This window comes from Artemia sp. Qi Xiang Cuo, chromosome 6 (assembly GCF_049724085.1).
Source record: "Artemia sp. Qi Xiang Cuo chromosome 6, ASM4972408v1, whole genome shotgun sequence".
Classification (NCBI taxonomy): domain Eukaryota; kingdom Metazoa; phylum Arthropoda; class Branchiopoda; order Anostraca; family Artemiidae; genus Artemia; species Artemia sp. Qi Xiang Cuo.
Window position 1 is genome coordinate 56,619,822 of NC_142799.1, and position 14,910 is coordinate 56,634,731.

General features: G+C 36.0%; 1 protein-coding gene across 2 annotated transcripts in view; it reads left to right on the plus strand.

Moving 5' to 3' along the window:
- Positions 1 to 14,910, plus strand: part of trx (histone lysine N-methyltransferase trithorax) — a 147,595-nt gene that overhangs the window by 82,337 nt on the left and 50,348 nt on the right. For both annotated transcript variants that reach the window (XM_089090868.1, XM_089090869.1), the window contains 2 exons: positions 3,871 to 5,707; positions 7,484 to 7,878. In XM_089090868.1, the coding sequence (XP_088946994.1) occupies positions 3,871 to 5,707; positions 7,484 to 7,878 (2,232 nt within the window). The remainder of the gene's footprint in view (positions 1 to 3,870; positions 5,708 to 7,483; positions 7,879 to 14,910) is intronic.

A 14,910-nucleotide genomic window follows, 5' to 3' on the forward strand; every position in this document is an offset into this window, starting at 1 on the left:
GGCCTTGGGAAGGCATAGGGGTTTGGCGCCCAACTTATGTTAATTTTTGCTCGTTTTGAGTTTTACTTGTGTATTTATTATAATATAATTTCGTTGTGTGATTCCAATTATTATCATTGCTGGCTTGTTGAAGTTCTACAATAGACAGGTTAGTTGATTTTTATTTTTGCTCATTTTTGTTTAACGGGGCTTTTGAATTATCTATAAAAAACGTATTTTGCGGAAATGGTTTTTTTTTAATTAATTCAAAAAAAAGGCTAGATGCCAAAAAAATACGTATGGCTAAACACTAGCGATAAGTTCGCACTGTTAAAACTTGGTTTTTACCAAGGAGTGCATGTGGCATAGTAATGTGAAATTAAGGACCCCATTTGTTGCAGGGCCGGACTCCTTTCATGAATCAAAACACTTGTAACATACCGTAAAGATGGAAATTTCTGAAAAATTAGCGAAAACAGCTTTTCGCTATTTTCTTGTCTTTCCCCAAGGAACATTTCTTTGGCATTCGCTTCCTCCTTCCCATGTAAAAAATTGTAGTAGCATCTTTGAGCGAGACTTTTCTCTGTTGTTAGTGCATATAACAAGCTCACCCTTTTGAGTACAAAAATAATGAACCGAAATCAAAAGTAACATAAATCTTCTTTAAATGGCCCAATAAATAAATGACATGTTGGGATCTAATGGGACACCTCAAAGTGAAAGAAACACCTCATGTTTGTCATCCAAGGATCTTATAGATAATAAGCAATAATGAAAGTTAAATCGGCCTCTGCACTAGCCATATCATTGTCATCAACTCATCAATTTTCTCGTAGCTAGCTTAAGTACTTGTTTGGTACGATTCAATCATGGGTAGATTTAATCTTGTACCCCAACAGTTTTCAAGCTATGCTATGTGCAATTGCTAAATTAATGACAATAATTGGGTAGTCTTAGGGTTGCTTTAGCCTACATTAGATATAAAAAAAAAAAAAAAGTTATTGGTATATTATATGTTATTGAAATTGCAGAACCTAACTAAAAAACCAATTAATACATTTCTTTTGTGTCTGGACTATCTAGTCTTTTAAAAACTGGCTCTAAATTGACTTGTCTGCAATATTGATTGAGGCCGTACTGCAGTTTACGACTAATAAAACAATTCATCTTTCAACCTTAAACAATAAAAACAAATTTACAATCCCACCGTATCTGCTACTTGTTTCCATTTGAGAAATGATACCTCCCTTCTGTGTTCAACACCTTTGTTGACGTGTTCCTAACATTTGTCAGTTCCCTACAACATACAGTGTTGATTTGACGCTTTTGTAGAATTGACATTTGAAGCTTATTGTATATGTGGATTTAGAGGTATTTTCTTCATTTTAGTAATTTACTCTCATGGATTTGGGAGGAATGGATGAAAATACTCCTGAAATTTGAATAGTCTCAATTACTTTTGAGCTATATATATATTTTGCTTCATCTTCGCATAAGTATCGGACAAAAGAAGAGCCCCCCCCCCGATTATGGGTTGTACCCTCTTTCCTTTCTGAAAAAAAAGCATGCGTATAATAACACTTCCTATTGCCTTTTATTCAATTGCATTTCACTTCATTGTGTAGGAGTATCCTATTCCTATTAAAGCTACAAAGCTCTTGCTTACGGTTCTGAAAATGAATCCTCTCAAAGTATAAGATTTTTCTCCCTATAAGCAAATATGATCTTTATTCGTAGGCTATATATTTCACTTCATCTTTGTACAAGTATTGGACAAAGAGAAATCCCCCAAATACAAGGTCCAAGTTCCAGAAAAATACAGTGAAAATATTTTAAAAGGTTCAAAGATCTTGTTTGTGGATCTGCATTCCTTTAAAATGTCAGACCCCCCTCCCTACAAATTGGTCCTATATTTTTATAATATATAAGGATAACCAACCTAGCTTTTTATACATAAGCCTATATATTTTACTGGTTCTTTGTACAAGTACCGGACAAAGGAGGAATCTGCCAGATGAAGGGTCCAAGTAAATGAAAAGAAAACTACCAGAATGCCTTGACCATGCCAGGTTTTAGTTTGCGGGTCTAATTCTACGTTTTTTTGTTATCGGACCCCCCCCCCCCGCCATTTGTATGAAAAAATGTGTAAAGTAGATAAGATAGAAGATGTACTCACGAACAAAAAAGAAAAATCCTATGACAAATTCCCCCCAGGAAACTTCCCCCTTCTAATCCTACTAGAAGCAAAATTTACCCATGGAAAATTGTCCTGAAAAACTTATTAACGGATATCTTTGTACCAAGATTTACAAAAATCTGCACCAAGATAACTTGCCCCAACGAAAGCCAAGCTCAATGTGCTCCCTTTAAAATTACTTGCGAATAAAACTTGGCCCTTCGATACTTGTCATTAATATTTGCCCACTGAAGCCTGTCTCCTAAAAAAAAATAAAAAAAAAAGGTGGAAGCCCCCACACCTCCTCCTCTCAGGGCATCTTTGTTTGGAATTCCCTCGCCATGGAATGTGGTCGAAATTACCCTAAATATAAGGGAGGCTGCCCTGCTCAATTGCTCCGCTCTTTACGCTGAGTTCAACTTTTTTTGCCAATCTTCGCGAGTGAAAGTGATCATTATGGTGTTTTTCATTTCATCAAAACATTTCAACTGAAAGGTATCTGAGCCAACAGACAAATAAAATGGCATATTTGATTCGTGTACCTTACGCCTACTTGTCATTCCCAATTGGTTGTGTTTGTAATATTCCACTATTCTTTCAATAAAACACAAGCTGCATGTTAACACAAAGAATGAGGGGGTTAAGGGGGGGCAGCCCGTGGGAGGTTTCCTACAAGAGTTTTCGATGTATTAAACTGACCGAAGCGACGACTGGTTCGATTGGCTTGTTTGGGAAGAAAAAACAACAAAAATCAATTTACATCTGTGACAGTCCTTCTCAAGGAAAATATTTGAGGTTTTTGCAAATTGACGGTAGTTCTAAGGCTCTCAACTGAGTTAAATTGATGAAGTAGTTTCATGATCACTTTGTCCCCTTTGTTCAAATCTATGCAAATTCTCTTAGGCTAATGACTTAAGACTGTTGACTTTATATTCAACAAATTTTACATGTTTAGAATCACCACTGATGTATACATTATTTTTGGAATACCAGTTTTTAAGGTTTTTGTTACTTAACATTCGTTACCAAGAACAGTCTAAATAGCTTAGGTTGCAAAATTTTATTTTATATTTGGAAGGGCTGGCGTTTTTTGCTCTATTCAATGGGAGTCCAGAGGAGGTAAGGATGACCAGGAATCGTCCACATTTAATATTTTTTTTTTTTTTTATAATTCCCTTACATCATTATCCTGTAATTCTTTCAAAGGGAAGGATCTCCATGGCCCTAGGGTTTCATAAAATGAAATCTCAGATTTTTTTATATCTACATTTGTCTTGTAGAAGCATTTAGGGAACGAGTGTTGTTCAAGCTGGTAATCTTTCGTAAAATATGATGTTAAAACAATTGGTTGTTAAATCAAATAAAGATACTAATCATATTCTCTCTTTGCACAACGAATTCTAAAGTATTATTTAATATATTTGGATAGCTAAGTAATAAATTTAACCCCAAACACTAAAACAAGACAAATAGGAGTTAACAAAGATAAAAATTAGAGCTAAAACCCTTGTTAATGATTTTTTTTTTTACATTTAACCTAGATTGGGCTCTTTTCGGGTACGAAGTCTGTACTACATTGATAGTGGATACTCATGACTAATTGAATGAAGTAATGGAAGAATTTGTTTGAAATTAGATACATTTTCCAGAAGGTCAAAATATATTGAAAATATTCTAGAAAAGTTTAAAAAGCTCTGATTCCCTTTTCTTTGCAGGCGATGTTCGCCATCTGATGGGAAACCTTGGATGAAAGCCATCGAAAACTTTCAGCTCAAGGCATACCAAACAATATTGACAGCACTGTCAAGAACCAAAGGTATACGGGAACTATTCGAATCATCAGCTGACAGTGATAGTGAAACTTGTCCAGAGCCGATTGGACTCATAAACTGTGATGGGCCCAACTTTAAACTATTGGCGGAAAGACTGAGCGAAGGTAGTTACAGTTCAGTGGTTGCTTTTTTCTTAGACTTGAAAACTTCGCTAAGTAGAGCGACTACATGTGACGATAAGAAAAGCCATTTGCTAACTGTGCTACAAAAAAGTGTTCGAGGCTCCTTTCCGTGGTTTGATCATATAACGGCTGAAAATTGCGCTTTAGATAAAATTTTGCCGTTTCGGAATGCAACTCCTTCGCCAAAGAAGAGACCATATCGTACTCCTTTTGACACACCTTTAGATAACGTTAAAACTCCGGCTGCATACGACGTTCGTCTTGATACGCGACGTTGTGCCCTTTGTCAACAAAGTGGTGAAAGTCCTCCTTATGATCGAGGACGTATTCTTTACTGTGGTCAAAACGAATGGGTTCACGTCAATTGTGCTTTGTGGTCTAATGAAGTCTATGAAGAGATTGACGGAAGTCTACAAAATATTCATAGTGCTATTCATCGAGTGAAGCAGTTAAAATGTGCTGTCTGCTCTTTGAAAGGAGCTAGTGTTGGATGTTGCGCTCGTGGATGTGGAACTGTTTATCATTTTCACTGTGCTCGCTCGTGCGGGTGCACGTTCCTTGAAGACAAGTCTGTTTACTGCTACAGTCATAGAGAACTTACTTCAAAACGTCCCAAACAATTGTGTTTTGAAGTTCGAAGATCTGTTTATGTTGATCTGGAAAGTGAGCGCAAAAAATTCAAATCTGTGAATTCAAACCAATTAAGACTTAGTATTGGCAGCTTAAAAATTCAGAGTTTTGGGATTCTTCAGGACTTATCCTCAGTATTCAGTTTCTTAGTTCCTATCCTTTTTAAGAGCCAAAGGGTGTTTTGGTCCACGAGGAACCCCTTAAGACGGATTGTTTATACATGTCAAACATATATCAGTCAGCCATTCGATGATCAAAAATCAGTGGAAAATAATTTGACTATTAGTCATGATCCGGTGCCTTTACGAGAAAGCAAAATTATAAGTTTTGGAGAAACTGATGAAATCCAAGCATTTCTATCTGAATTGGAAGCAGAAAATATTTCATCCTCAAAGGATATAAAAATTCGTTCTAGTGAAAAAATAGATTTTGATGAATACAGTAATTTAGAAGAACTTCTTGACCAAAATACAGATTTCCAGGTTAACCAAATTGAAATTACAGAAATTATTAAGTCCTTACAAGCGTGTGAAAAACAGTTACCTGAAATTGATAGCATGAAGTCGATGAAACGGAACTTGAATTTATCGACTGATAAGAAAATACTGCCTCAGCTTTCGCCCAAGTTAAAAAAGATATGTGATGTGTCATATAGGGAAGATCCGACTCTTCCAAAACCGCCTGTTAGTCATTTCTCGAGAAGCTGGTCGACTGTGATTCCGCAATTAGATGGGACTATTGACTCGGATTCCGAAGAAGAATGCTCTTATACTCTGATAAATGGAAGAGCCTTTGTTTCTGACTCAGATGAAGAAGATGTAAACGAGTCTTTTTCATATAGTGACAAATCTTTGGTTTCTTTCTGTGATGACGATGACGCTGATGAATCTTCAAATGATTCAGCTGATGAATATTGTGAAGAGATAGCTCAGTTAATGCATAATGAAAGCTACGAAACCATACCACAGGTATATTTTTACATTTCTATTCAGAGAAGTAGAAGAACTTGAAAAAAATCGCTTCCGCTCCTATCAATAACAACAATACCACCACTACCACCCCTACCCCTACAAAGCAGAGTTATGGAGGGCAGTGACTCCCAGCCTCCTTTCGATTCAATTCCATGCGTTTTCTAATTTCAGAACACCAATCCATTACTAAAAATACCCCCCCTCCCACCTTCAAACAAATATCTAGATAGGTGATTCTCAACATATTCCCATTCAATACTATGCTAATTTTGAAACTTCGTGCTTAATTTGGCCAGCATATTCAGTTGTGGACATTTTCATCAACAATGATTGGTTGGAAGTCTGTTGTTCGTCGACAGAACGCCACATTTACTACGTTCGATTACACTTGTGGACAATGAGGGGAGGGAGTTTCAGAGGGATTTTACCCCCTTCCTATCTATTGTACATATTTGTAGCTATGCTCCTTCGTCTCTTTAGGGGACAGAGAGGGGATTAGCTAACACAGGATGCAGTTTTTTCCTAATTTTGAATTTTAATCAGGGTTCTTTGTGTAGTATGAAGTTTGAAGGGGGTTTTCGTATGTTGTCCTATTTCCTCGTTATTATTTCCACACTAATATATCTTTTGATACTTCCGATCCACGTCATGGATATAGTTGTGCTTTCAAAGGTGAGAGGACATACATGTTCTTTTCATTATTCAAACAACGGTTGAGAATGTACAGCCGGTTGAACTTATTTAGGAGTTAGCCAAAGCTGGACACGGAGAAAATATATAAAGTCAAGTGGTAGTTCAACTGTTTCTAAATTCGTGCTCCATTACCGGAAGCTCTTTATTACCTATCAAATCGGTAAATTTTAGCTCCTTAACTAATATTGCTCCTAATTAAATCCTGCTATTCCTGTCCATTCCTGCTCCACTACTGTATGTTCTTCATTACGTACCAAACTGGTAAAATTTAAAGTTAAAATGTTTAAAATAGTAAGCAGCTACCTTTTGTCCGTTCCTAGTGTATGAGCCCCACTAGGAAGTTTCGCAAGGGATCAACTGCTGCCAGGAACTTTGTTTTTACGAATGTTTAAGCGGAAATATTTTTCATTTTCCTATTTCTAAATTGTATTTATGTCATCCCCCCTCCCAATGCTGGTGCCTATATTTTAAAGGATGCCAAAGAGTGACACATTGTCATTTATGTCATAATATGTACTTTCTCCTCTGATAGACAACGTCTCCCTACGTCTGTCCGAAATTGAAATATGTTAAGTCAATAATTTTGCAATTTGTACAGCAATATTTGTTACATATTAAAACACAAAAATGGGTAATTGTACAATTGTAAAAACTATACATTAGCCGGTTGATTTATTGAAAGCGCATTAACTTCAAAAATGTTTGTTTCAATCGTGAAAAGGGGACATCTTTTATAAATAGTAGCTGGAATACATATGGACACAGGGAATTTTGGGTGGACTCTGCAACGCTGAAATTGGTCCTGAGGTCTACCCAATGGCAAATATATAAAAAATATTTCCCTTGTTGCATCCCCCCCCCTGCCCAGAGGAAATAATTTGGACTTCTTCCTCACTAAGGACTGAATCCATGCACTTATGAATTCTTTGTATGCTTATTGAATGTATTTCCCACTATTCTAGTGAGAAACGGATATTTTCTCTGAGGATTTTAATCCATAGTAAATTTCTTAGGTGTTACGTAGCTTATTTTAAACTTGTCTGTAGCTAATTTGATTTGCTAGCCTTTATCGTTATGTAGCTTGATGGAACTGTGGATTCGCCTGACGATACTCCTCAACAACAAACGGCGACCTCTCCTCCTCGCGCTTTGAAAACAGAGGATGGTCTAGTGAAATGTTCCAGATGTAAACGCGTCTATAGAACAATGGAAAGCTATGAAAGACATCTACGAGTCTGCAATTACGAAATTTTGACCAGTGAATCTGATGCAGAAACAGAAGAAAGCTCAACAACTAACGAAGCTGATGAGTTAAAGACACATACCGAGGCTAAGAATCTCACCCCAGCAGAAATGAATATTTCATTTGTTCCTGCTAGTCCAGCTAAAGAGTCTACCCTTCAATGTCTTGCAAAGTTAATACCACCTTCTCCAGAAAAGCCAAAGAAAGAAGTACAAGCAAGAACTGCAGCCAGGTATGTTACTTATTGTTTTCTTGTTTGACCTTCGAAGCTGCACTTCTTTTAAGCTTCAAGTTAAGTGTTCTGGCTGTGTCAACATTGTTTTTTCGGCTTTCTCCTTCTCTCTCTTACTTTTCTTCTATAGATGTCAATATTTCGAAGTAGTTCTCTTACAGATACGGATGCGTCTGTGCTAGAATTGTCCCTGGCATTGATCTGAAGGACCACCTGGGAAATTGGGGAAAATTTGAAATCAAAATTAAAATTGAAAACATTTATCCCCTCCCCCTGGAAATAATTTCTTTCGCCCCAAGAAAAGAGTCAAACTCTGTGCACCTTTGCTCTTTGTGGATTTTTCTCTATCCTCCTGTTCATGTCGAAAGAAGGAGGAATGGGCACTATAAGTGCTACAGAACTCAAGTTAGGATTAGATGTAAAAAGGAACAGCAAACTATTAAAATATGAGTGAACTTCTCCATAGCAATCAAAGAACAACTTTTTTGCATTCCCCCAGTCTCTGAAACTGTGTTCAGAGTAATGATTTCTCCTGATATTGTTTTGCCAATCAGTCATCAACATGGATCAGAACATATCCATTTTGGACGTTATAATCGCTCCAAAGTGGGAACTAAGGTAATGATAAAGCGTCTCCTCAGTTTTGTTTTCTATTATTCGGCTCTTTGAGTTTCAAATAAGACGTTTATCACTGTCATGGATTTTGACAGAAGTTCTTTGTTGTGTTTTACTTTTTATCATTGATTACCAAAACAAAATTGGGCATTTGAAAAAAAAAAAAAACACCTCTATGGAATAATTGTTTTTGTTCCTATTTTTTTGTGTGTTTTATTTCCATATTTGAGGTTCCTACAATTTCAATTGTTTTGACAGAGCTTTTATTTTGCAAGGTTCCATTTAGCAGCTCTTTATGGTTTTCTGTTTATTGTTAGCTTATTTTTACATCGTTTACCTGGTATAGTTGTTGTCGCCGAGGACCATTTGGAATTTTGTGTTTGAAACATTTAAGAAAACTTTAATGCATTGTTCTGAAAAATACATTCTTTTAAGCTTATTTATTGATAATAGTACCCTGGCGCAACCTTAAATTATGCTTAAGAAATAGATATTAGATGTTTACCATTACATCGTTACTAGAAGTAAAATGTTGACGCCTGTACCTGCACACCATATCTAGCCATAAGCATTGCGATGTTTCTCTTGACTGTGGAGCGCTATAGTAAGTACGAACTGATCGTATCCCAAGAAAGATATGACCCTACCAAATCCTAGAATCTAATGATATGATGCTCTCCCAGAATCTATACAAACTTGATTAGCAGACTGCATATAATCAGTTTTGATAAATTACATTTTGTAGCTGCAAGACTGAACGGAAAGTGATGAAAAATTACGTTTTGCACTGAAATAAAGAACTAAGGAGACGTAGTAATTTCACAAACATTACCAATCGACATGGCTGGGTTGATCAAGGAGGCACAGTTGTGCCTCTATAAAGAGGCGACCCACCACAATGTTAAGCGATTTCAGGTCCTAGAGGTCGCAGAGAGACGGCGGTAATCGCATTTTGTAGCCCAAGCTCAAACTAAGAAACTTGCAAAATTTCATCTTCCTCCGACTTTATCTTCATGGGGTAAACTGGGCCGGAATTTTGGACCCTCCCACCATAGCCCCCCTTTAAAGTTGTTCGATTTGGCTGAAATTTAGAGGGTCAGCTTTACTAGGGCCCGGGAACTTGTCCTCGAAATTTCAGCTCAATCCGATCACTCCTTCCGTTTTCAAAAAAAACAAATATAGCCACTTAAAATTCATTTTTTTTTTTTTCTTAGCCACGCCTACAGGCCACAGTTGGCAACGGATCCGGTTGAATGAGGACTCATTCGAAGCAGAATTCGACCTGTTAGGGTCTGTTGATATTTTCAGACCGAAAAAATTATCCCCCGAATTTACATTTACGAAAAACCTTGTTTTCCTATATTAGCCCATGTTAATTTTTCCGACCACAACCCCCCTTTAACGTTGTCTGATCGGGCTGAAATTTGGAGGATAATCTTTCCTGGGGCCTGGAAGCTTATCCTCGAAATTTCAGCTCAATCTGATCACTCCTTCCTTTCCAAAAACCTAATATCAAGTTTTTTGGGAATTTGCTTGCGTCGAAAATAGCTTACATATACTAAAAAACAATTACTGTTGTGTCTGTATAGTCTAGCGGTTACACTCCAGACTTTCAGGAGGAAAACCCGAGTTTGATTCACCATCAGAGCAATTTTTTTAATACTGAATTCAAACTTTAAAAAGAAACCCAGTTTCTTTATTAAATTATTTGAAAAAAATTACGTTTTCTAAAGAGTTAAAGAGGCTGAGTTACAAGGAGCAATAATAAGTAATAAACTGTACAAAAACGTGCAGAAATTATTTGAAAAAAACTACGTTTTCTAAAGAGTTAAAGAGTCTGAGTTACAAGGTCGAACCTTAAAACGTACAGGGATTAGGAGGCACAGTTGGGGGGCTGCCGCCCCAAACCCCCGCTTTCGCAGCCTTTAAATAAAAAAAAGTTTTTTAAACTGAAAGTAAGGAGCGACATTAAATCTTAAAACGAACAGAAATTATTCCGTATATGAAAGAGGCTGTGCCCTCCTCAACGCCTCGCTCTTTACGCTAAAGTTTGACTTTCTCACAACTCTTTTTTTAAACAATAAAAACTTTAGCGTAAAGAGCGAGGCGTTGAGGAGGGCACAGCCTCTTTCATATACGGAATAATTTCTGTTCGTTTTAAGATTTAATGTCGCTCCTTACTTTCAGTTTCAAAAACTTTTCTTTTTTTTATTTAAAGGCTGCAAAAGCGGGGTTTGGGGGCGGCAGCCCCCCAACTGTGCCTCCTAATCCCTGTACGTTTTAAGGTTCGACCTTGTAACTCAGCCTCTTTAACTCTTTAGAAAACGTAGTTTTTTTTCAAATAATAACTATATATGATGCATCTAAGTCAAAGCCCAATTTTGCAGGGAGTGTATTTGGACTTTCCACTAATAATCTCTCAACACTGCGAATGTTGTATGAACATCAAAGTTTTCTGTTTGCATTAGAAACAAAATATGTGACGGTGAAGCTTTGAAACGCTTGGGGGATTAATGTGAGCTCATTTTCGGGAATGCGCTAACAGAGACTACAAAAACATTTGTGCTAATCTATAGAACCAAAAACCGGTATTTCTGGTATCTTGTAGAAAATGTTGCTTGTAGGTTTTCAAGATAGCGTTAGCGTTTGAACTCTTGCGTTTGTTGAGTTAAGATCAGAGCTTGAAATTCTGGTACCAAGTAATATGAATAATCAAGAAGAGTGCGCACTACTATTAAGAAATTTGGAATACTTGGAGTTGATTACTTGGCACTTTATGGCACTTGGCACTAGCCAAGTGCCATTTGTATATAGCTCTGCTAATAATTTTTCATAAGTTTAATTTTGGGAAACTTTGTTCGCAACAACGTTAAAACTAAAGAAAGAAACTGGCTAGCCGATGGAGTTAAATGTACCTGACCGCCTTCGAAGTGCACCAAGCATGAACTTACATCGAAAAGCTACCAAACAAACTTCAGCAAGGAAAAGTTATCAAGTTCTAATGACTATCGCCCTCCCCCTAAATCTATATTGTTTTTTGTTGCTCTTTCTTATAGCTATTAGAAGGAGAAGGGTTGACCATCCTCTCCGTGACTTGGGTGTAGTTTTCACTTACATTGTGTAAATTAGTTGAGCGAATAATATGGGTAAACTGCTTTTTAGGCCATATTTTTCTAGGAGGGCATCCTTTAGGCAATTTTAAGGGAACGGATTCCCCCACGTCCCTCTGGGAGAACGTTTGTATATCCCATGTAAAAAGAAAAAAATAAAATCACAGAATAGCGGCTCTTGAGAAGGAGACATGCTAGAACAAAAAACAGACATTTTTAGATTTCTAGTTTAATGTTTTTTTTTGTTTTTTACGGTTAAAATCACATTTTTTGGCAATGCTCCCTCCCACTGATGGTCCCAGATATAGTCTTAAATTTATATGCATCCAACGAAAAAAAACTACAACAATGAAATTCTTACTACATGATATTCAGCATATTAATATTAATCACATTATCATGTTTCATTCTACTATTATTCGTATTTTTAACTTATTCAAAATAGTATGTTTATCCAATATTCAGCACAATTTCTAAAGTAAATTGTGAAGTAATTGTGGAGCAAAAAGTAAAGAATCTGATGGTACCGTTTTATTTTATGATAGTTTTGTATATAGCCTAGGGCTATATAGGGTTGGGTGGGATGGGGGCTGGGGATGAATAGTCACAAATGCATCTTTAACCAAAAAAGAGCATACAATTAGAAATCTAAAAATTCCTCTATTTTTGTTTCAGTATATCTTCTTCTTTAGAGTCGCTATTCTTTTATTTTAACAAGAAAAACATAAAAGGAACAAGATAAATAGGAAATTAGGAGTTACGGTTACCAGCGTCCGTAGATTATCCTTATGAATGTTCCCCGTCCGTTAAATATATTTTAGAAGCCAGTGTTATCTCCTGCGGTCTCATGAACAGCTTAAAATTTGTATTGCCTTGCTTATGGAATAATATCACTCAGAAAAAATCACTCGATATGGGAAATTTCTTGATATTAGAGAAGAAAAAATCGAATCCTATACGTAATTGCCCATTCGATTCTTTTGTGTTTTGGCTCTCTCCATATGTAATGTTTATTTTGAGCTGACGATTTTATGATTAAATTTAAGTCCCCGGCTATGCTTAGAATTAACAAGAAGATTACTCATTAACTTTTTTTTAGCTTATACAGGTTGTTTTTTAATGAAGTTCTTAGGGAATCTTAAAGACGTACATCAAAATCACCTAATACATTATTTCTTGCTTCACAGACAGAGTGATCTTGTACCCCTTTATTCGCACTACAAGCTTCGAGTCAATCTAGATTTTTCTCAGTTAATTAAATTTGAACAATTCTTTTCTTGGGGGGGGGGGCTCTTGGGTTATCTTAAAGGTCTCATAACTCTACTTCAGACAAAGAAGTTTTTTTTAAGGAAACCGAGTGTAGCGCATAAGCTTTTGAACTTGTGGACATGTTTGCGAATTGTGTCAGCGACCTTAGATGTACATACGGAAAATTTTATCCTAAAAATTGAAACCCTTTTTTAATTGGAGCTCACTTTGGAAAGATTTCTAACAAAAAGAAAATTATCTTATCGCACACAAAACTGCAAACGTGGTTTAAAAGTAAAAAAAAGTACCTTTAATGTTAATTTGAGGTATTCGTAGCAGGGGGTAAGAATTAATAAATAAAATTTGTGTAGATATTAAAGAATTTTACAGAAGAGATTTAACCTTAAATGTTTTGAGGAAAGCTGGGCGTTTCCAATTCAAAAACATAAACGCGGGTTTTCATCTTAGTATTGCTAGTTAAGCGCTCAGTGAAGGCAGTTGTATTTTTATAGACTGAAACTATAAGTATTAAAAGTTATTTTAAACGCATAATCTTTGTTCAAATATTCTTTAGAAATGTTTGATAGAACATTTTAGGTCAGTTTGCAGGTGTTCTTAAGCATGTACTAAGTGCTAGATGTATTTGTTTACGTGCACTAGGCTATGGAGTGAATTTCTGGAGAGCAAAATTATTTTCAGGTCTCTAGTTATAATTTAAGTCTCTTTATTGAGTTTTTGATATTATGTTTCATTACTTTTAACTGTTTACAGTTTTAAGCTATTCTATAGAATTTCTTCTATGCATTTTTGATATTATTTGACGAATATGATCACTTTTAAGAAGTTTTAAATAGCAATGCCAAAGAAAAAAAAAACTTAAATAAATGTTATTTGCCTGTCACCAATCACAGTTTGCAATTTAAATTGATGATAATCTTCAGAAAAGAGGGGAAAATAATGAATATAAAACAAAGTAGAGATCTTTTTTTTTAAGAAATAGTCATTTTATTCTCATTGTTTGCGCAAAGTTTAAAGGCTCCTTGCTTTATAATTCTAATGAGAGGGGATGGGAATAGTATCGAAATAGTTTGCTAGCTGTGCTGGCATCGTCTGACGAAATTAAGCTGTTTTTTTTTTTTATAATATATAACATGGGTGAATGCGGGGTTCTTTTCCTTTTCACTGTAGATGGCATTTTTTAGCGGAATATTGAATTTGCGCTGCATGAAAGCATGTTTGACATTTTTGTCATGAAATAACCATAAATCATTAAACAAAATGTTCTTGGAAATTCACCGTAAACAGCCTAAGTCTCAGTATCTAGTATGGCCTTTAGGTTAAACAAATGATGATAAATGTTTCTGGTAAGTCGACTAATGATTTAGAGATTTGACTCCTCAGTCAAACTTCAAAACATGGGGCATAATTTAGGCTCTGGATCCAGCCATAAAAGTTTCATTCACATAATTAAGTGTGCTTTTCAAGATAGGAAAAAACATTTACCTTGAATTTTAGTCTAGCTGATCTAGTACTTTGAAAATAGAGTCATTAGGGACCAAATACAGACCTAGGCTAGAATCCCTACAATTCTTGTAGCCTAGGGTAGGCTTAAATTTGTAGTTGGCTATATAATTTAGCTAGGATGACATGAAAACACCATTTGATGTCTTTTTTATGTTCTTTCATAATTCAATAGCCTAATTGCTTCTGGGGCTAATTGCATCTTGAGCCCTTAAAGGGGCATATCCAGGATTTTTTTAGGGGGGAGGGGTTGTAAAATAGGTTTATCCAATAAACTTGTGTTAGGAGCAAGTTTAGGTAAAGTTCTACCAAATCATATTATTGACTTACGCATAAAGTGAATATACCACTCAATGCATTTTTTTATGCTGATTATGAATAGGGTAAGACACCCAGTAGTTGGCCACCTGCCTATTCTTGGACAGAATGTAACTAACAGGGAATCTACCTCTAGGCTAATTTGCTTAGAAAGTTTTTATACATAGCTGGTTTCCCTGGTCACTATTAGATATCCGTATGGACTACCTCTAGGCTAATG